At 44.5% G+C, this 22,849-nt stretch overlaps 1 protein-coding gene across 4 annotated transcripts in view; it reads left to right on the forward strand.

The window, feature by feature from the left end:
- LOC137380955 (hyaluronan-binding protein 2-like) overlaps positions 1-22,849 on the forward strand; it is a 59,698-nt gene that overhangs the window by 30,964 nt on the left and 5,885 nt on the right. For all 4 annotated transcript variants that reach the window (XM_068053371.1, XM_068053368.1, XM_068053370.1 and 1 more), the window contains 2 exons: positions 5,079-5,173; positions 20,341-20,554. In XM_068053371.1, the coding sequence (XP_067909472.1) occupies positions 5,079-5,173; positions 20,341-20,554 (309 nt within the window). The remainder of the gene's footprint in view (positions 1-5,078; positions 5,174-20,340; positions 20,555-22,849) is intronic.

The following is a 22,849-nucleotide window of genomic DNA, read 5'->3' on the forward strand; positions in this document are numbered from 1 at the left end:
CAGGAGCACAGAGTGGACTTTGGTTCTTGGATGTAATGGTGCCATGATAGATATTGTCCATCATGGAATGTGTAGAGCTCTAGTGCTATCTGCAGCAGAGGCCGCCAAGGCAGTGCATGTCCCAAAAGTTTCATGGAGGAAAGCAACCATCGGTCACCCCACACACACTTGCCACTCAGATAGCACCTGGGAGAGGTACACGGCCAGTTTTAAGAGATTACACATGTAACACTCTGGCACCAAGAGATAGCACAGTGGTAAGAAGCAATTAAAATTACAGCTGCACTCAGGTTGTGCAAACAGATATTGTACTTTGCAAAGTTTTTGAAAGCGACTTTGATCAACTGTCATGAGTGGGAACTGATGAGTTTATACAGACAAAGGGGGATGGACAAAGGATGGTATATTTGTGGTAGGGAAGAGAAGAAGTAGACAGGACTAGTCATACAACAGCTAGAAACTCTAGACAATAGAAGATCTCTTCTGTTAGACTGACACAAATGTCTCTTTCAGCTGACAGTCAGTTGTCCTCCACTACTTCATCTGGCTGTTGCACTTGCTGTTTCCCTTGCTCCCCATGATGTCCTTTAGGAGGATGCTACTTCTGCAAGGCAAAATTGAAAAACATGGACACACCATAAGGGCCTTGAGACCCACATAGGGGGCCTCCAAATTGATCCAAGCACCTATCAGCATGCCTGTGGTGTGCTCTATAACATTTCTGATGGATGACTGCTCCCCATTGTAGCACTGTTGAGCTGGAATCATGTGAAAGGACAGATGCCATCAGCCTCGACTGCAGAGAGTCACCTTGATCTCTGAGGATTCCTTCAAAGATGTATCTTTCTGAGTAAACAGCGATGGCATGGTGGCCAACTTGAAAGGAAGGCTTTGTGACACGACCCATTCACTTGCAAGATGGTGGGTTGCTGATTGCAAATGAGCTGCACATTAAAATAATGGCATTGGAGGGAGTTTTCCCAGGTGGTTGGGGGGGGTGCAGGTTTGGGTGCATGTGGGGACCTAAAAGTGGCATTGGGTCAGGGGCCCAAAATCATCCTCCCCTCTTCCAGCTTCCACATGGGTTTGAAGGCAAGCAGGGAAGGTCCTTGCAGCTGTTGCGCAAGTCATTTAAATATTCTAATCAATTAAATTAGGTTTTAACTACGGATTCTGGGTTTAACAGGCAGCAGATCTATTTCCTAAGCTGCATGGAACTCGCCAGGGTCACTGAGACTTGTGCATAGCGTGGAGTGCTTCTTCAGTGAAACTGACAGGCTGGGAAGGCTTTGACAGTGACACTGAAGAGCTCCAGCCATGGCCTGGTAAGAGGCTGCTGCTCACAGCAGTCCTTCTCGGAGAGTGTGCTTTCACTGCTTGACGCTGCTGCCAACTTCTTGGAAGTCATTTCCCCTGTCTTGTACTTCACTCACCTTCAGTTGCACTTCCCTGCTGCCAGCATTCACCACAGCATGGGAGCAGCTTTTACAGTTCCACCTTCCACCATGTCATGGAGCTACCAACTGTCCATTAGCAAGGTGATGAAAATGTGTTGCTTTATGCATTAGTGCACAGTTGATTGATGTCAGTGTCAGCATGTGACCCTGTAGTAAATAATTAAAGGACAATTTTGAGCTGAGTCACCATTACCAATGCAGTGGCAGTGGATTTTAGGTCCAGTTATAGCATATGTCATAATCTAGTGATGGCTTCTTTTGTAAAGCAAAGTCTCCACAGGCATAGCTCCCCTAACAAATGCAGGTGTATTTATCTGTATTTGTATATTCTGGCATGGACGTACCATTGTGTGGGTATCATGTACTTCGGTTACTGCCTGATCAACCTGGCATCCCTCTAAATTCTGTCTCTTCTTCCAAAAAAGCAAAGATGAAGGAGAATTCCCAATGGGAATCCTATCATGCTTGGTCTGAAACGATGAGGGTGATGGGAGAATGAGAGGACCACAACAACTGCAAACAAACAAAGTAATTGGCAACAACTAAAAGGAAAAAAAAAACCCTTGAAAAAAGAATACTGATGCTGGGTTCTGTAAATTCTTCAATACCTTGTGCCAAGCCCAAAATGCCCATTTTAAATGGGCAAGAAGTTGAAACAGTGCCAATTGAGGGATTGATGAAAAATGGGGCATATAAAGCCATGGTGTCATTTTCACCTCATTTGTATACAATTACCAGAAAATGAGCATGACATCCTGTGTCCATTAGAAATGAGAGCAGAAAATGGGACTGGCAAAATGTGGGTGGAGATCACCCAATTTTTGAATTTGTTCTACCTGATTGGCAAGTGCGAATCTGTTGGAACCAATTGGAAAATCCAGACTTATCTACGGGACAAGGATGATCAATAAGCATGAGATGAAATGGCGGAGCTTGTGCCTGCAGAATCTTCAAATTTGTTTTTTTTTAATTTGCTCCTGGGAAGTGGGCGATGCTTACAATTTATATCCCATCCCTAATTATCTTCAGGACAGTGAGTCTGGATTTTAACTAATCCGACCTGCCAGGACGGTTGGGTGGGGAGGGGTTGGGGTGTTGACGGGAAGGCATTGTTGGGTTTTAACTTCACAGTGTGTGCATGACGTCGCCATGTGTGGAACTAAAGTCACATGTAGGAGTGTTAGTTTCCCTAACCTGAAGGACATTAGTGAACCAGTTAGGTTATTATGGCAAAATCACAGCTTTATTTCCTAGTTCCAGTCCAATACTCCACCTCAAACCTAACCACTGACTGATAAACGTTAAGCATAAACGCCTTGCTTTTGCACTCCATGCCTCTCTTTACAAAATGAAGGATCCTGTATGATTTTTTTTCACACCTTTATCAACTTATCCTGTCACCTTCAAAGATTTGTGCATGCGAACCCCTAGGTCTCTCTGTTCCTCCAACCCCTTTAAAATTGTAACATTTAATTTATGTTGTCTCCCATTCTTCTTTCCAAAGTGCATCACTGCATCATGCTGGAGCTGTCCATCAAATAGACTATAACGGAGTTGTTGGCACTTTGTAATAAGGTACCCTTCACCTCTTGATATATCTGTGCACAACAAAAAGACTGACAGTATATGTTAACAGTGCTTTCCTTGAAAGAGCTCAAAAACATATAGAAATTCAGAGACAAATGCATTCAGAGACCAACACATAGAAATTCAGGGTGTGCCATATAGATATTTGATCGAGCCTGCTGGTCTTCATTAACGGGGTAACACAACATTTTCACAGTCACTATTCCTCAGTCATTTCCAGGTACCATGCCTGGGATGGCAGATCCAATCATTGAATACTTGTAGGACTTTACTGTCTGCTTTGTAAGCCACCTTGACCCCTGGACTACATGTTCCTGTTCTTTCTGGTCCTTTTCAGCCAACTGCAGGGCAAGTGGAGCACTAAATCCATCAGCCTTAACATTGAAATATTCAGAGTAGCAACTCTGGTCTGTAGCTGATCAGCTTTCAGTAAAACAAACCAGTTTGCAGTCACTGCTTCAATGTCGATATTAAATGCGGTTTGGGTGTGCACAGCACATGTAAAGTGGGTGTTATGGACAGATGGGAAGTGGTGTGGGTGATTTACACTTTTCACCTCTCAACTGACCACAGATAGTGTTTTAAAAATAGTGTTTTAGTCCCTGAGTGTTTTAAGGATCAAATAAATAGACAAACGACAGGTTTTCTTGTAGGTTAAAAAAGAAAGATAAATATTTATTTTTAGCCAAGAACCGAAAAATACTTGTGACTTCACCCACTCACACATGCACACACATACATACACAAAAGAGAAGATAGAGGAAGAGTGGTAGCATGCAGTTAGAGTCCAATTATTGTTGTTTTTAAAAAAAACTTTAGAAGCTTTTTGGGAAGAAATCTTTCAAAGGTGCAGGCATGAATGTTCTTTGTCTTGAAAGGGATGAAGTGTCGCAGGCTTCTTGTGGTTAAGCCTCAATTCGTAGTCAATGGTGGAAATTCTGGTTCACTTTTACAGATGGGGGAGTTTCAAAGTCACCTTGCAATTTCTCTCCTGCAGTAGTTAAAAGATGTTACCAACAGGGCTCCTGCTTAGCTGGAACTGTCTCGCAGCTGTTCTGGCTGAAAAAGAACTTCTCTGGCTGTTCCGTCTCTCTCTCTCCAGAGAGCTACTTTTAAGGTAGAAACTTTTCAAGTAGGGGTGTCGATCAGGTGACTAAGGGCTCTCTTCCCTGTGGTGATTCGTATAATGTTCCAGGATATGGGAACCATTATTACATGTTAGTGTCTGAATAGGGTTCTTTTTGATAAATAGGTGTTATTTCACACCTATTATTTTGGCCTTGTCTTTGGAGTCAGTCTGTCTGTAAAAGTTTTTGTTAGCTCCATTCCTGCAGATAGGAGTCGTTAGCATGGAGTGGACCGTTTTTCATTTCAATGTGTTTTCCCCAAAGCTAATTCAGACGTGAAATATGGGTTTCATCTTCAACAGCCAAACATGTTTATTGACAGCAGGTCTGGCAGCATCTGTGGAGAGAGAAGCAGAGTAACTTTTCAGGGCAGTGACCCTTCATCAGGACACTGACCTGAAATATTAACTCTGCTTCTCTCTCCACAGATGCTGCCAGACCTGCTGAGTATTTCCAGCATTTCTTATTTTTATTTCAGATCTACAGCATCTTCAGTATTTTGCTTTTATGTTTATTGACAGTATGGGAGGGGTCACATGACCTCTGCTCCATTTTTTTCTGTGGCACAAATGTGTCCATTTTTGTAGTTCAGTTCAACAGTTGACTTTTTATTTCATAATTCCTCCAGTTCAATTCATATTTCATAATTGTTCCCTCCATCAGTGTAACAAGGGCATCTTGCAAAATTGTGCAAAACTAGGTATGCCACCAATATTAAACTTAGCAATGTTAACACATGGATTCAGGGCTACAACATAAATCTGTCACTTCTATCAAGCTGTAATTTGTAACTTGCAATAAAACAGTTTAAATGTGTGCTCTATCACAGTGCTTAGAATACCACTATAGTAATGCCATGAATACTTTCCAAGTTGTAAGGACTCTAATTATTTTTATTTCTACTCAGGAATCTCAATGGTGATGAACAACCCTGGTGCTATATTCAGAATGCAACTGGAACACCAAACTGGGATTCATGTCCTGTTGCCAGTTGCTCAAACAGTATGTACTTTTCACTGCATTGTATTGTATGCAGAACAATTTCAGCATGAGAAAAACACAGACTGGACCAGTTATATTCAATGTTGAATCATTAATATAAGCAGGATAATAAGGCAGTGCCTTTGATGAGCATAATTCCTGAGAATATTCAGGTTAAGTGAGTAGGCAACAAGATGGCAGACAGAGTATAATGTGGGGAACTGTGAGAAAGAATAGAGAAGCAGAATATTTATTAGAAGGCAGGAATCTGAAAATGTTGATGTTCAGAGAGATTTGGGTGTACTTGTGCAAGGAACAGAAAAAGTTAGCATGCAGGTATAGCAAGCAATTAGGAAGGAAAATGACATGTTGGCCTTTATTGCAAAGGGATTGGAGTACAAGAATAAGGAAGTATTGCTACATTTGTACACGGCTTTGGTGAGACCACACCTGGTGTATTATGCAAAGTTTTCGTCTCTACAACTAAGGAAGGATATACTTGCATTGGAGGCAGTACAGCGGAGGTTCACTAGATTGGTTCCTGGGATGAGAAAGATGTCCTATGATGAAAGGCTGAGTAAACAGAGCCTATACTCTCTGGAGTTTTGAAGAATCAAGATTCTGAAGGGGCTTGACAGGGTAGACACTGAGAAATTATTTCTCCTGGCTCAGGAATCTAGACCACGGGGGCAAAGCCTCAGGATAAGGGGTTGATCATTTAGGACTGAGATAGAGTCATAGAGTTGTACAGCACAGAAACAGGCCCTTCGGCCCACCGCATCCATGCCAACCATAATGCCTATCTATACTAATCCCACCTGCCTGCATTAATTCCATATCCCTCTATGCCTTGCTCATTCAAGTACCTGTCAAGATGCCTCTTAAATGTTGCTACTGTTCCTACCTCCACCACCTCCTCTGGCAGCTCATTCTAGATGCCCACCATTTATGTGTGAAAGATTTACCCCTTTGATCCCCTTTAAACCTCCTCCCTCTCACCTTAAATCTATGCCCTCTAGTTTTAGTCACCCCTACCATGGGAAACAGACTATCTACCCTATCTATGCCTCTCATAATTTTATGTACCTCTATCATGTCCCCTCTCAGCCTCCTTCGTTCCAGGGAAAACAGACCCAGCCTATCCAATCTCTCTTTATAACTCAAGCCCTCCAAACCAGGCAACATCGTTGTGAATCTTTTCTGCACCCTCTCTAGCTTAATCACATCTTTCCTGTAGTGCGGCGACCAGAACTGCACACAGTACTCCAAGTGCGGCCTAACCAACATTATGTACAACTGTAACATGACGTCCCAACTCTTATACTCAATGCCTCGGCCAATGAAGACAAGCATGCCATACGCCTTCTTCACCACCTGTCGACCTGTGTTGCCACTTTCAGGGAACTATGTACTTGCACCCCAAGGTCTCTCTGCTCAACAACACTCCCCAGGGCCCTGCCATTCACTGTATATGTCCTGCCCTGGTTTAACTTCCCAAAATGCATCACTTTGCACATGTCTGCGTTAAATTCCATTTGCCACTCCCTCGCCCACTTTCCCAGTTGATCTATATCCTGTTGTAACCTTAGACAACCTTCTTCACTGTCCACTATACCACCAATTTTGATGTCATCTGCAACCTTACTAATCATGCCCCCTACATTCTCATCCAAGTCATTAATATATATGACAAGCAACAGAGGGCCAGCACCGATCCCTGCAGCACACCACTGGTCATCGGCCTCCAATCTGAAAAACAACCCTCCACTACCACCCTCTGCCTCCTATCACCAAGCCAATTTTGTATCCAATTGGCTAGTTCACCCGGGACCCCATGTGTTCGAACCTTCTGGACCAGCCTACCATGTGGGACCTTGTCAAAGGCCTTGCTAAAGTCTATGTAGACAACTTTCACCGCCCTGGCCTCGTCAATCCTCTTGGTCACCTCCTCAAAAAACTCAATCAAATTTGTGAGACATGATTTCCCACACACATAGCCATGCTGACTATCCCTAATCAGACCTTGCCTTTCCAAATGCATATAAATCCTGTCTCTCAGAATCCCTTCCAATAACTTTCCCACCACTGATGTAAGGCTCACCGGCCTGTAGTTCCCTGGCTTATCCCTGCTGCCCTTCTTAAATAAAGGCACAACATTAGCTATCCTCCAGTCTTCTGGTACCTCACCCGTGGCTAACAATGATACAAAAATCTCTGCCAGGGCCCTAGCAATCTCCTCCCTTGCTTCGCATAGCATCCTAGGATACACTTGGTCGGGCCCTGGGGATTTATCCACTTTAATGCTCTTCAAAACCTGCAACACCTCCACCTTTGTAATGTTCATATGCTCCAGGACATTCCCTTGAATGTTCCCTCCCTTGAACTCACTAGCTTCCATGACCTTCTCCACGGTAAATGCAGACGAGAAGTATTCATTTAAGACCTCGCCCATTTCCCGTGGCTCCACACATAGATAACCACACTGATCCTTAAGGGGACCTACTCTCTCCCTAGCTACCTTTTTACTCTTAATATACTTACAGAATCTTTTAGGATTCTCCTTTATCTTATCTGCCAGGGAAATCTCATGGCCCCTTTTCACCCTCCTAATTACCTTCTTAAGTGTAATCCTACATCCCTTATATTCCTCCAGGGACTCGCTTGATCCAAGCTGCCTGTACCTAACATATGCCTCCTTCTTTGTCCTGACCAGACCCTCAATATCCCTCGTCAACCAAGGTTCCCTAAACTTGCCAGCCTTGCCCTACCATCTAACAGGAACATGCCGGCCCTGAACTCTTCCAATCCCACTTTTAAAAGCCTCCCACTTGCCAGACATTCCTTTACCTGTAAACAGTCTCTCCCAATCAATATTTGGGAGTTCCTGTCTGATGCCATCGAAATTACCCTTCCCCCAATTTAGGACTTCAACTTGAGGACCAGTCCTATACTTTTCCATAACTATCTTGAAGCTAATAGAGTTATGGTTACTGGTCCCAAAGTGCTCCCCCACTGACACATCAACCACCTGCCCAGCCTCATTTCCTAAGAGGAGGTCGAGTGTAGCCCCTTCTCTAGTAGGGCCATCCACATACTGCTTCAGAAAACTATCCTGGACACACTTAACAAATTCTTCCCCATCTGATCCCTTAGCATTAAGGCATTCCCAGTCAATATTAGGGAAGTTAAAATCACCTACTATTACAACCCTATAATTCCTACACCTATCTGTGATTTTCCCTACATATTTGTGATGAAGAGAAATTTCATCACTCAGCGGGTTGTGAAGAGGGTTGTGGCTGCTCCATCATTGAGTATGTTTAAGGCTGAGATAGACAGATTTTTTAGTCTTTCAGGGAATCAAGGGATATGGGGAATGGGTGAGAAAGTGGAGTTGAGACAGAATATCAGCCACGATCATAATAAATGGTGGAGCAGCCTTGAGAGGCATATGGTCTACTCCTGCTCCTGTTTCTTTTGTTCCTACATTTTATTTGCTGGAAGTTGCCACAATGCATTCAAGCTCAAGAATCTGCCCTTCCTGAACTTTTCAAGGAAGATAATCAATTGAACAAATGGCTTATTGGTGATACGGTGAATTGTTTGTTACCATAATAATGTAACACTGTATTGGGAATTTTAGGATCACATGTTGTTTAACCCAAATGCTTCATACAATTTTTCATTAGATTCACCTAGTGCGTTGTTCTTGATGCAAATTCCCTAAAGTAATTCAACAAACCATGACTCTCTCAAGCTCCACATTTACCTATGGAACTTCAAATTTCAAAGTATTTGACCTTCTTAGGATCTGGTTTAAGATTTTATTGTGATTATTGTAACCAAAAGATGTTACTTTTGAAACTGCAACTTGAATTTTCTCCTTATTGAACTTTAGATTTTCCTTCTGACCTCAGTGATGTTTTTGTCGTATGCATCATGTGTAGGCAATCAGATTAGTTCCTTTGAATTTGTTGAGGATTTCATCGACTTTTCACTGGTACATTTGATGCACTGATGAGGTTCCAAATGGCATACATGTGTCTCTACATTGTCCAAATAAAGTTATTAAACATAATTAGTTTATTGCTTTTCGCATTAAAAGTTACTTGCCCATGACCTGACTTTGCATCAAGAATGGAGAAGACTCGTGCATTGGCAAGTTTATGTGTAATTTCTTTAAGTGTAAATTGTTAGCTTTAGGTAATTGCTTTGTATAAGTCCTTGGATTTAAAGTATAATCTGATCAAAGTTTCTCTAATTCAGTACCACAATAGACCTCACCCGTGGTACCACCTTTTTGCTCACATCCATTTTCTCCATTTGTTACAGCTCTTTCCTTAATTAACCATATATAATGTTAGAAGTACTCTCCTAGGTGGATCATTGATAATACGTCTGAGTTTAGCTTCACTTTATAATTTTCTGGCATGTATCATAACCATCAGTCCTATCACTCTTTCTCAAGTATTGGTAGCCTGATCTACCTTAACATTTTTTGTTACCTGACTTAGTATCACATAATGGGTATATTTTCACTTCCACTGCTTGGGCAGTAACTGGTGGCATGGATTGCCAACCCAGTACAGAAGAAACTCAATTCTAATTTCCAACAAATCAATGGAATGAAAATTGGGCTGTTTCTATAACAGCTGGATGATCTGCTCTTCCACTTCTCACTCAAGCAGTGAAAGCGAAAACCACCCCCAAGATACCTTAACGAGAGTCACGTTAATGTCACAGTTCACCACTGGAAGTTTCCAAATGTATACCTTTCCTTGGCAGGTGACGACCAGTGTCTTTTGTCCATCTTACTTTGTTCTTGGTGAGTGCTGCCTATATTGCTTTGCTCTTGAGCTGTATCTTGTGTTGGTCCCAATTATGGCGGTGGTTTGTTCACCAGAGTTGAGCTTAGAATTGATTTCAGTGTTGGTGACCATGATTTCGTCAACCCAATTATCTTTATCTTCCACCGCTCTAATAGAGTATTCATATATAGTTCATTTGGACAGTCTTCCTCTTGATGATCACTATTTTCTGGATCATGCATCATTTTCTTTTGGTGTAAGCATCCTTTGCTTGGAAAACACACATTTGTGAAATTCTCATTTCGCCTACATTTGTAGCATTTGCAGTTGGGCAGTTCTCCCTGTTGTGTGTCACATTTGTCCGACTTATTACCATTACTGCTAGTGTTTGAAATGTTACACTTTCCTGTCTGCGTCTTTGATTGAATCTACAGATGCAACGGCTTGTTGTGGTCTCAGTGAATTAACTTGCTTTGTTGGTGATATGCCCATCAAACTTTCCCATTACTCTGTCATGCTTTTAAATTTCATTTTCTGTCAGGGCGAATGAGTCAAGAATAGACTCTCCTTTATTAACCATGCAATAAATCAATGTGCTTACTTGTCTAATTTCCACTGTCTGCTAATCCTGACATGACGTGATAGTGTTCCTTACACTTTTTTTCAACTTGGCTATTTCTCAGGCTTGAAAAAAATAAAACAACTGGAAGAGCAACTACAATAGCAACTTCTATCATATTTAGTTTTGCTTGACACTTAAATCCTGTGTTAGAACATCCTAACAATGTTCCACTTGTAGCTCATGAACCTTTGACTTTCCTGCTGGATGCGCTCAATGGCTATTATTTTATTCTTGTTTTTCTTGCTTAGTGAGAGCATGTCAACATTTTCTTTTTTGCTTTCAGTGGATATGCTAGAACTGCTGATAACATGTAAGAGTTTCAGACAGATCACATTTGGCAACACAACAGGAAGTGGTTGACTTTATTTGCAAGATTCAGACAGATTGATCCATTACTACAATCATCTTCTTAATGCTTTCAACAGTTCAGACCAGTCCAGCTGCACCTTGTGATGGCTTGTTCACGCTGCACACTGCCTGTTGAAACCCTTGTGCAACTGCAAGCAAGGACCATGATATACTAACAGCTACTGCCGCTAAGTTCAGCTCTGTAGTGCCAGGAGCTTTGGAGCGACAGGTGGGCATTAACACAGGCGTTATGTGCATGCGCCAGAAGCAAGCAGACTAGGCAGATCGTGACATCAGTTAGTGTCTAGTACTGATTTGATGTCTTCCATTTTGGACCTTGGCACTCCAGCTAACACCATCCCTTAACCATGCGGTCAGCAGCACAAGGTACTCCCCACCAGTGGGATTTGAAGGCATTATTCTCCAAATTGCAGGTTTGTTGCTTATTACTTTCTACTATCTATGTTTGAGTTTGTGAAAGTGCTGCGTTTTCAGTGGAGTTGATAACAGTTGGTGAAGTCTGCAGGGAGTTGTGCTGCATGTACGGAAGGCATTGATGTGACTCCAGGGGCCTGAGCATACCTCTTGCTCCCAGTAATGGGGGCTAAAGTAGCAATCTCCCTTGGGCTACAGCATGAGAGGGAGATGGGGCAGAGGCAGCAAAGAAGACAAGTTGCTCGCAGAGGGAGGAGGAGAAGGGCACTCAGTAGGAGGCCTTATCCACCTAGGGTGCTTCTCCAACTTCCACCTAAGACAGGAGCAGTGTGCTCGGTGGCTATGATTCATGAAGGACGTGGTCACAGAACTCTGCCACCTCTGATAACCAAACCTACAGCCTCACAGCCATCCAAGGATGGTGCTGCCCATGATCATGAAAGTGAATGTGGCCCTCAACATTTACATGTAAGGATTCTTCCAGGCTGGACCATGCAACATAGCTAACATCTCACAGGTCGCCATCCATTGCTGCATTTGAGAGGTGACAGAGGCGTCATCTGCCAGGAGAGGGGACTTAATTATATTCTTTCTGACTTTGTTATGACCAGGTGAGAAGGAGTCTAGGGGTTCCCTCACAGCCTTTTCCTGGTTTAATCATAACAGGGTTTAATTTTAAAACTTCATGTTTTTAGCTCCCCCTTAGTGAATCCTTGTTCACTGCTCCACTTGAAGGCACAGAAGTCAAACAGGTTTCCTTAGATTTAAACAAGAAAGGTAGAATCTTAAACTCTAATCCGGTTAACGACTACGAATATGCGACGCAACCATGTGAGCATGCATACACGATAAACACAGACGCAGATAGAGACAGAAAAAGTAGATGGAATAAAGGGGAAAAGTTTGAGGCAATATCTGGTAGTTACAGTCCTTTAAGTTCAATGTGGAGTCTTTGGTTGCCGGCAAGTCTCGCAATTCGTTGGGGCCCAGTTCATGCTTCAATTTGTTCCGATGTAGGAGTCTTTTCTCTCTTGAGGTTTACATGCCTTCCATGGGTCCAGTGGCTTGGGAGAAAGTGAGAGAGAGAGAGAAAGAGGCTTCCTTGTTCCAGCTTCAGTTGCACACTGCCTTCTGAATTCAAATTGTCCTGTGGCTAGTTCAAAAAAGCTGGACCAGCCAGTTAGTCATGTAACCAGCTGGTTTAAGCAGTCCTGTTTCTGTGGATTGTATCATCTTAGGAGGGCCTGGAATGCACTTCCTTACACCTTCAATGTCTGGTAATCAAAATCTATTTGGGTTAATTGGAGCAGGACATGGTCCTTTGTCTCCGCAAGCAGCGTCTCTTAGTACGCAAGTGTCCTTCCAACCCAGTGTCTGGTGATCTTCAAACAAGTCATTTCTTCACTCCAGTAACAGTTTAAAATCAATGTTCATATGACAAAATTAATATGCCTCATCCTTGGCAGGTGGGGGTCTGCATGACAACCAGAGCGAAGCAGGAATGTACATGTGGCTTTGTCAGGCTAATTGGCTTTCCCATGGTGCAGGGCACCATCAACTGCACACATGTGGTAGTTCAGGTACAGTCGAGCTACATTCCCACAAGGGACAAAGGTAGGATAAATTTTTTTTTTACTCGTTCCTGGGATCTGGGCGTAGCTGGCTAGGCCTGCATTTATTGCCTATCCCTAATTGCTCTTGAGAAGGTGGTGGTGAGCTGCCTTCTTGAACTGCTGCAGTCCATGTGGGGTAGGTACACCCACAGTGCCGTTAGGAAGGGAGTTCCAGGATTTTGACCCAGTGACAGTGAAGGAATGGCAATATAGTTCCAAGTCAGGATGGTATGTGGCTAGGAGGGGAACTTCCAGGTGGTGGTGTTTCCATGCACCTGCTGCCCTTGTTGTTCTAGGGGGTAGAGATCACGGGTTTGGAAGGTGCTATCTAAGGAGCCTTGGTGCATTACTGCAGTGCATCTTGTAGATGGTACACACTGCTGCCACTGTGTGTCGGTGGTGGAGAGAGTGAATGTTTGTAGATGGGGTGCCAATCAAATGGGCTGCTTTATCCTGGATGGTGTTGAGCTTCTTGAGTGTTGTTGGAGCTGCACCCATCCAGGCAAGTGGAGAGTATTCCATCACACTCCTGACTTGTGCCTTGTAGATGGTGGACAGGCTTTGGGGAGTCAGGAGGTGAGTTACTCGCCGCATGATTCCTAGCCTCTGACCTGCTCTTGTAGCCATGGTATTTATATGGCTACTCCAGTTCAGTTTCTGGTCAACCTGGGTAACCCCCAGGATGTTGATAGTGGGGGATTCAGCAATCGTAATGCCGTTGAATGTCAGGAGAAGATGGTTAGATTCTCTCATGTTTGAGAGGTTCATTGCCAGGCACTTGCATGGCGCAAATTTACTTGCCACTTATCAGCCCAAGCCTGGATATTGTCCAGGTTTTGCTGCATTTCTACACGGACTGCTTCAGTATCTGAGGAGTCGCGAATGGTGCTGAACATTGTGCAATCATCAGCAAACATCCCCACTTCTGACCATCTGATTGAAGGAAGGTCATTGATGTAGCAGCTGAAGATGGTTGGGCTTGTGACACTACCCTGAGGAACTCCTACAGTGATATCCTGGAGCTCAGATGATTGACCTCTAATAACCACAGACATCTTCATTTGCTCTAGGTACAACTTCAACCAGTGGAGAGTTTCCCCCCGATTCCCATTGACTCCAGTTTTGCTAGGGCTCCTTGATGCCATACTCGGTCAAATGCTGCCTTAATGTCAAGGGCAGTCGCTCTCACCTCACCTCTGGAGTTCAGCTGTTTTGTCCATGTTTGAACCAAGGCTGCAATGGGGTCAGGAGATGAGTGACCCTGGTGGAACCCAAACTGAGCGTTAGTAAGCAGATTATTGCTGTGCAAGTGCTGCTTGATAACACTGTCGATGACACCTTCCATCACTTTACTGATGATTGAGAGTAGACTGATGGGGCCGTAATTGGCTGGGTTGGACTTGTCCTGCTTTTTGTGCACAGGACATACCCGGGCAATTTTGCACATTGCTGGGTAGATGCCAGTGTTGTAGCTGTACTGGAACAGCTTGGCTAGGGGTGTGGCAAGTTCTGGAGCACAGGTCTTCAGTACTATTGCCGGAATATTGTCAGGGCCCATAGTCTTTGCAGTAACCAGTGCCTTCAGTCATTTCTTAATATCATGCGGAGTGAATCGAATTGGCTGAAGACTGGCATCTGTGATGCTGGGGACTTCAGGAGAAGGCTGAGATGGATCATCAACTCGGCACTTCTGGCTGAAGATTGTTGCAAATGCTTCAGCCTTATCTTTTGCACTGATGTGCTGGGCTCCCCCATTATTGAGGATGGGGATATTTGTGGAGTCACCTCCTCCTGTTAGTTGTTTAATTGTCCACCATCATTCACAACTGGATGTGGCAGGACTGCAGAGCTTATATCTGATTGGTTATGGGATCGCTTAGCTCTGTCTATTGCATGCTGCTTATACTGTTTGGCTTGCAAGTAGTCCTGGGTGATGAAAAAGATAGAGAGTAAAATGAAGCAGAAAAAAGGCACATATGACAGATGGAAGGTTGATAATACAAGTGAGAACCAGGCTGAATATAAAAAATGTTTAGAGGGGAAGTGAAAAAAGAAACAAGAAAAGCAAAGAGAGTGCATGAGAAGAGACTGGCAGCCAACATAAAAGTTTTCTCTAGGTATATAAATAAGAAAAGGGTGGTAAAAGGAGGACTAGGGCCGATTAGGGAGAAATAAAGAGATTTGCGCATGGAGGCAGAGGACATAGCTGAGGTATTAAATGACTCCATTGTATCTGTCTTTACCAAGGAAAGAGATGCTGCCAAAGTGGTAATGAAAGAGAAGGTAGTTGCGACAATGGATGGGCTAAAAATTGATAAAGCGTAAGTATTAGAAAGGCTGGCTTTACTTAAAGTTAATAAGTCACCAGGACTGGATCAGAATGGACAACTGTGGATTAATTAAGAAAAGCCAGCATGGATTCGTTAAAGGCAAAGAATGTTTCACTAATTTGCTTGAGTTTTTAGATGAAGTAACAGAGACAATTGATGAGGGTAATGCGATTGATGTGGTTACATGGACTTCCAAAAGGCATTTGATAAAGTACCACAGAACAGGAATAAAAGGACAGTAGCAGCATGGACACAAAGTTGGTTGAGTGACAGGAAACAGAGAGTCATGATGAATGGTTGTTTTCCAGACTGGAGGAAGGTGTATAGTGGGTTTCCCTAGGAGTCGGTAATAGGACCACTGCTTTTCTTTATCTATATTTATGACCCAGACTTAGGTGTGCAGGGCACAATTTCAAAATTTGCGGATGACACAAAACTTTTAAGTATTGTGAACTATGAGGAGGATAGAGATAGACTTCAAGAGGACATAGGCTGGTGGAATGGGTAGACATGTGGCAGATAAAATTTAATGCAGAGAGGTGTGAAGTGATAAATTTTGGTAGGAAGAATAAGGAGAGGCAACATAAAATAAAGGATACAATTCCAAAGGGGCTGCAGGAGAAGAGGAATTGTTGAGGGTGGTAGGACAGGTTGAGAAAGTGGTTAATAAAGCCCTTTGGGGAAAGGCTGGGAGGCGGGAAAGATGGCAGAATGATTGGGCAAGACTTCGGGGTTGCCCTTTATCTTCCCGCCACCATACCATTTGCTAGTGCTGGAAAGTTGGCAGATAGGCCTCCTATCGGGAGGCCAATTGAGCCACTGAAGTAGCTAATTATGATCCACTTCCTGCCTCCATGGGCATTTTGCCCGCATCGGGAGGCCTCGCCACCACTTGGGGAGACTGCCCAGTGAAACCTGGTAGCCTCCCAGCAGGCTCTGAGGCGGGCCCTACTTTCTGGGCATTCCAGGGCCCACAGAGGAGCCATCCCCGTAACAATGGCACCGCTGCTATGACGACCACCCCCCCACCCTGATCACTGTTGCCTATTAGCCTTCCCCAACCTCACTTATCCTATTCAGGAGCACCTGGCCATTGAGCCATCTTCTCCCTGCAGCTGAAGCTTCAGCAATGGCTACCACCAGCAATGGCACTGCTCAGGCTGCTGAGCTACCTGCCCTCTGATTGGGTTGGCAGCTTGGATGGTGGCCAGGTGGTGGCCACTTAATTGAACACTGCCGGCAATATGTGTCCCTGGGTCCCGCCAGCAGGCTAATTGGAGTTGGCTCCTGCTTTGGGCCCTGAAGGTGAGTCTTCTGCCATCCCAGTAAAATTCAGCCATAGAGTACAAAAGCAAGGACGTTATGGTGAACCTTTATGAAACACTGGTTCAGCCTCAACTGGAGTAGTGTGTCCAATTCTGGACACCACACTTTCGGAAGGGTGTGAAGGCATTGGAGACGGTGCAGAAAAGATCTACAAAATGATTCCAGGGATGAGACACTTCAGTTACAAGGATAGATTGGCGAAGGTGGGGCTATTCTCCTTAAAGAAGAGACAGTTGAGAGGAGATTTGATAGAAGTGTCCAAAATAATGAGGCGTCTGGACAGAATATGTAGGGAGAAACTGTTCCCATTGGCAGAAGAGTTAGAAGGACATCGATTTAAGGTGATTGGCAAAAGAAGCAACAGCAACACAAGGAAAACTTTTTAAAGCAGTGAGTTGTTAGGATCTGGAATGCACTGCCCAAGAATGTGGTGGAGGGAAATTCTGGCTTTCAAAAAGAAATTGGTTATTTACCTGAAGAGAAAAAAATTGCAGGGCAATGGGGAAAAGTCAGGGAATAAGACCAGCTGGGTAGTTCTTACAGAGAATGGCCTCCTTTGGTGCTGTAACCATTCATTTTTTTATTTGTTTGGGGGATGTAGGCGTCACTGGCTAGGCCAGCATTTATTGCACATCTCTAATTGCCCTTGAGAAGGTGGTGGTGAGCTGCCTTCTTGAACCGCTGCAGTGCTTGGGATGTAGGTACACCCACAGTGCTGTTAGAAAGGGAGTTCCAGGATTTTGACCCAGTGACAGTGAAGGAACGGTGATTAGTTCCAAGTCAGGATGGTGTGTGGCTTGGAGGGAACTTGCAGGTGGTGATGTTCCCATGCATCTGCAGCCCTCGTCCTTCAAGGTGGTAGAGTTTGCGAGTTTGGAAGGTGCTGCTTAAGGAGCCTTGGTGAGTTACTGCAGTGCATCTTGTAGATCAGCGTTGTCCAAAATACGGCCTGCAAAAGGTTTCCATATGGCCCGCGGATGCAAACTGTACCCGGGGCCATTCCTCATCCTTCTCAAGACTCCATGACTGGAGATGGGAAATTTCCCATTGCCTTCTTCTTGCAGAGCGGCCTTTTTAAAAACATCGCGTTGTCAATTTCACAGCTCAGCTGCTGAAGCAAGAGCAAGCTTCCCAACATTGACAGATACAAGGTTTCCTGACTTTTTTTTAAAAGCCGCTGGAAAACCCCAAATCTGTCCGAGGTTGAGACGTGCGTTCCTGCTTCATCAACTGAGCTGTGAAAGTCAGCGCAATGTTTTTAAACAAACTGAACGATTACAAAGCTGGTGTGCTGAGTGCTCCTGCTCAGTGCAACTGTCAGAGAGAGAGATGTGGTGGGGGGTTGGGGGAGGGATGCAGGGGAAACAGAGAGAAAGGGAACAGAGAGTGGGGGGGGAGAACAGAGAGAGAGAGGGAACAGAGAGTGGGGATCACAAATGCTGAGATGTACCGAAACTGCAAAGGTTACCATTTGCTCAATGTACTGTTGGCATGATGTATGGTGTGTGCTTGCTATACTGACAGTAGTTATGATACATTCATCTTGCACCAGTCAGTTCCAGTGATCTTTCAACTACGAGGTCAAACTAGAGGGTGCTTGCTTGGTGACTTGGTCTATCTGCTTTACACCTGGCTGTTGACCTCCCCCCACAAACCAACTACATGTGCTCAGCATTCATTTAATGATAGCCACATTGCCATGAGGAATGCCATCGAGCTGATGATTGGGTTGCTAAGCGGCTGTTCTGCTGGTTCGACCACTCTAGAGGAGCTGTCCAGTATTTGCCGAAGTGGGTGTCCTGCTTTGTGGTGGTCTGTTGCATGCTCCACAACCTGGCCATTGTGATGGCATGGTTCTTGCTGCCTTGATTCAGCAAGCATCTCAGGAGAAGGAGGAAGAAGAGGAGCAGGAGGAAGTGGATGATGAGGAGGAGGTAGAGGAGGAAGAGGAGGAAGAAGAGGAAGGGATGAGGCAGCTGGCACATCCACGTTCTGGATGGACAGTCTGTGAGTGCATAATTGGACTCAGTTCCCATGAATAAAACACCAGTCCCACACCTTACTATCCCTCTGTTACAGACCATCACTGGCCACAATCCTGAAATAAAAACCACCACAAAACAATCATTCCTTACTAATTTTTACCAACAAAATATCCAATATTCCATACAAAAGTCAACTATTCACCCTTGTGCATTTACTTAGTTCCTGTCTTCTGGGTGCCTTAGATTGGCCTAGTGCTACCCAATGGCTGCAGAATGGCTAAATGGGGAAGAGTATAGGCAGCCTTGCAGGACACCCTTGAGTAATTCTGGGCCTAGAAGGCCTGGCTTTGGATTGCACTACCTTGCCATGAGTGGCAGAAGTCCGGGCTGGCTGGCTGATGGACAACAGCAAGGGCAATGGCAATGATGGGCGCGTGAATGCTGTCATCCTAAGAGAGGACATCAAGTTTATGCTCCATGGAGCCACTGGTACAGTCCTGGTGGGGTGGGGGTGTTGGTGGAGGGGGTGTGATGCCACAGCTATGGGGCAGCAGTCTGAGCCTGCATAGCACCAAACTGGGCTTGCAAGGCAACAAGCTGAGACTTCATGACTTCAGCCTAAGCTTCCACTGCACCACTCAGACACTGGGTGGCTTCTGCTTGTGCTGTAGTGGAGACATTGGTCATCAGCCACTGCATGATGGTTGGGTGTGCAAGTGTTCTCATACAGTTGGCCACCACTTCCGCGCTGGAAAGGATGGGCTCCAAGCTCTGTGCAATGCCCTGTGCCAATTGGAGCCGGGTTCATCCTTGCTGTTTGACAGTGACTGCAGGTTTCTGGCAGGCCTGCCAATGTACCAGGCATTTCTGCCCATGCATGCCCATCTGCCACTCGCAGCCACCAGCTTAGATACTGACAGAGTCTGCACATTGTGAATTATGGAGCATGAATGGGCTGCAGCCAGGCCAGGGGCAGGGGATCGCATGGATTCCCGCTCTCTGGAAGGCAAGATTGCACATGATTCTGTTACAGAGGACTCAGATGAGTACTTTGATGGGGCTGAGTACAGAAATAGGCATCCAAGAACCTTGAGGCACACCTTCTGACCTATTGTGCCATTTTTGTAACTTCTTCCTGGTCTTCCACTCTTCTTTAACCAGTTTCAGTCCCTGCTGCAGCCAGTGTGCACCTCTCCTTTAAGAGGTACAGTCTGGCTTTAAGTAGTACAAGCTAGTTTTAATGGTGCTCAACTTGTATCCCCTGCTGAGGTGTGCAGACGCTCAGCAGCTTATTCAGCACTGGGCTGCACACAACAATCATTGTAATTAGCAGGTAGCTTGAGTTCCGCATCCTACCTGCATCGCTTTGAACTGGCGCTGGGTAATCACACGTTGTGATCCCCGTACCTAATTTCAAGGGCTATACAATTTAGTCCCTACCATATATTTTCCACTTATCAGCCACAGTTTATTTCTGCTAATTCAATATAATTACTTCTGCTAAAGAAAGTAGAATCATCTAATAGTTTGAATTAAGTAATGTAAATAATGCAGAAAAGTGAGAAAATAATGCTAAAAATATGAGCTATCAAATAATTTGAATTAACTTCCTTTAAATTAAGACCCACAGTTTACTGTGGGTTTGCTATCATTGATGCAAATCACCTCAACAGTATTTTTTTTTGCATGAATGTCAGGTTGAACCTTTTAATCTGTCACAGGTTCTGGTAACGAATTTGAAAGTGAAGATAATATAAGTCAACACAATGCCAGTGATGAACAAAATGAAGAATTGCCTGGAATATTTTATGGCACAGAGACTAATGCTAATGCAAATCCTTGGCAAGCATCCATCCGGATGAGAAGACACATATGTGGAGGATCTTTAATCCAACCATGTTGGGTTCTAACAGCAGCACATTGTGTTTCTGATGGGTATGTGCTTTATTTGTTGAAAAGAATCAAGAAGGTCTAAGGCACAAATCAGCTTATTCGAAATCTAGAATGGAAAAGGTATCCAGAGGTCTGTCTGAAAAGCTATTTCAAAGTGTGAAAAGGTGATCATGTTGTTTTCATAACCTTCAACAACTCCTAACCTTGTATAAAGCCTAAGGGCCTGAAATTGCAGTCTTCCTCCAGGTACAATTTTATTGATTGAATATTTTGAATAAGAAACAAGGAAGATAGATAAGGGTAGTGCAGTTGATGTGGTCTGCATGGATTTTAGCAAGGCTTTTGACAAGGTCCCACGTGGCAGACTGGTTAAAAAAATAAAATCCCATGGGATCCAGGGAAATGCAGCAAGGTGGATACAAAATTGGCTCAGTGGCAGGAAACAAAGGGTAATTGTTGACAGGTGTTTTTGCGACTGGAGGGCTGTTTCCAGTGGCATTCCACAGAGCTCAGTAGTGGGTCCCCTGCCTTTTGTGCTATGTATTAACGATTTGGCTGTAAATGTAGGGGGCGTGATCAAGAAGTTTAAGGACAACACAAAGACTGGCCGTGTGGTAGATGGCGAGGAGGAGAGCTGTAGGAAGGCCTGGTCAGATGGGCAGAAAAGTGGCAAATGGAATTCAACCTGAAGAAGTGTGAGGTGATGCCTTTGGGGAGGTCAAACAAGGCAAAGGAATATATGATTAATGGGAAAATACTGAGAAGTGTAGAGGAAGTGAGGGACCTTGGAGTGAACGTCCACAGATTGCTAAGGTAGCAGGACAGGTCAATAAGGTAGTTAAGAAGGCAGATGGAATCCTTTCCTTTATTAGCCAAGGTATAGCATATAAGCGCAGGGAGATTATGCTGGAACTTTATAACTCATTGGTTAGGCCACAACTTGAGTACTGTGTGCTGCTCTGGTCACCTCATTACAGAAAGGATGTAATTGTATTAGGGAGGGTACAGAGGAGATTTACGAGGATGTTGCCAGGACTGGAAAAATGCAGCTATGAGGAAAGATTGGATAGACTGGTGTGGTTCTCCTTGGAACAGAGAAGGCTAAGGGGAGATCTGATTGAAATGTACAACATTTTGAGGGGCCTGGGTAGAGTGGAGGTGAAGGGACTATTCACCTTAGCAGAGAGGTCAGTGACGAGGGGGCATGAATTTATAGATTGGTAGAAAAATTAGAGGGGAGATGAGGAAAAACTTTTTCACAAAGAGGTGGTGGGAGTCTGGAACTCGCTGCCTGAAAGGGTAGTTGAGGCAGAAACCCTCAACTCATTCAAAAGGAGTCTGGATATGCACCTCAAGTGCCGTAATCTGCAGGGCTACGGACCAAATGCTGGAAGGTGGGATTAGAATGGGTGGATCGTTTTTCATCCGGCACAGACACGATGGGCCAAGTGGCCTCTTTCTGTGCCTTAAACTTTCTATGATTCTATACATCTCAAGTCTTCCTGTCAGGTGGACGATAGAAAATGATTAAGAACCCTCCGGCCAATGGAAACAGTCTTTCCTTATTTCTCCCTTTCCATCATCAATTCTCCTCCTGATCATCATATCTGGCAAGGTGGCAGCTACATCTCCGTTCTTTATCCCACTTATTTATTTTGAGATACAGCACTGAAACAGGCCCTTCAGCCCACTGAGTCTGTGCCAACCATCAACCACCCATTTATACTAATCCTACATTGATCCCATATTCCTACCACATCCCCACCATTCCTCAATTCTCCTACCACCACTAGGGGCAATTTATAATGGCCAATTTACCTATCAACCTGCAAGTCTTTGGCTGTGGGAGGAAACTGGAGCACCCGGCGAAAATCCACGCGGTCACAGGGAGAACTTGCAAACTCCGCACAGGCAGTACCCAGAATTGAACCCGGGTCGCTGGAGCTGTGAGGCTGCGGTGCTAACCACTGCGCCACTGTGCCACCCACTTCCCATAATTATTATCTTCCTGCTCCTGTTGCTGTAGTTGATCTGCAGGAAATGAGGATCGAAGCTAAATATGATGAGCCCCTTAGGATCCAGGAGACAGAGAAGAAGGCAAGGGATTGTGTCAGTACAGTGCTTCACAGGAATGCCAGGACAATAGTATAGGTTTTCAGTCACTGATCTGGCACTTTCAAAATGCTGCCAACTTTGCTATCTCCAACAGCAAGAACAGAGTGGCTCACCATGAGCTCCATGGCCTAGTCCTCATAAGGCATGAGGGCTTTAAAGGCGGGGATGCCTCCACTGGTTGTCTGCCTTTGGTGGGTATTGTGTGCCATTTTCATCCTGCAT

The sequence above is a fragment of the Heterodontus francisci genome, chromosome 20 (genome assembly GCF_036365525.1).
Source record: "Heterodontus francisci isolate sHetFra1 chromosome 20, sHetFra1.hap1, whole genome shotgun sequence".
NCBI lineage: Eukaryota > Metazoa > Chordata > Chondrichthyes > Heterodontiformes > Heterodontidae > Heterodontus > Heterodontus francisci.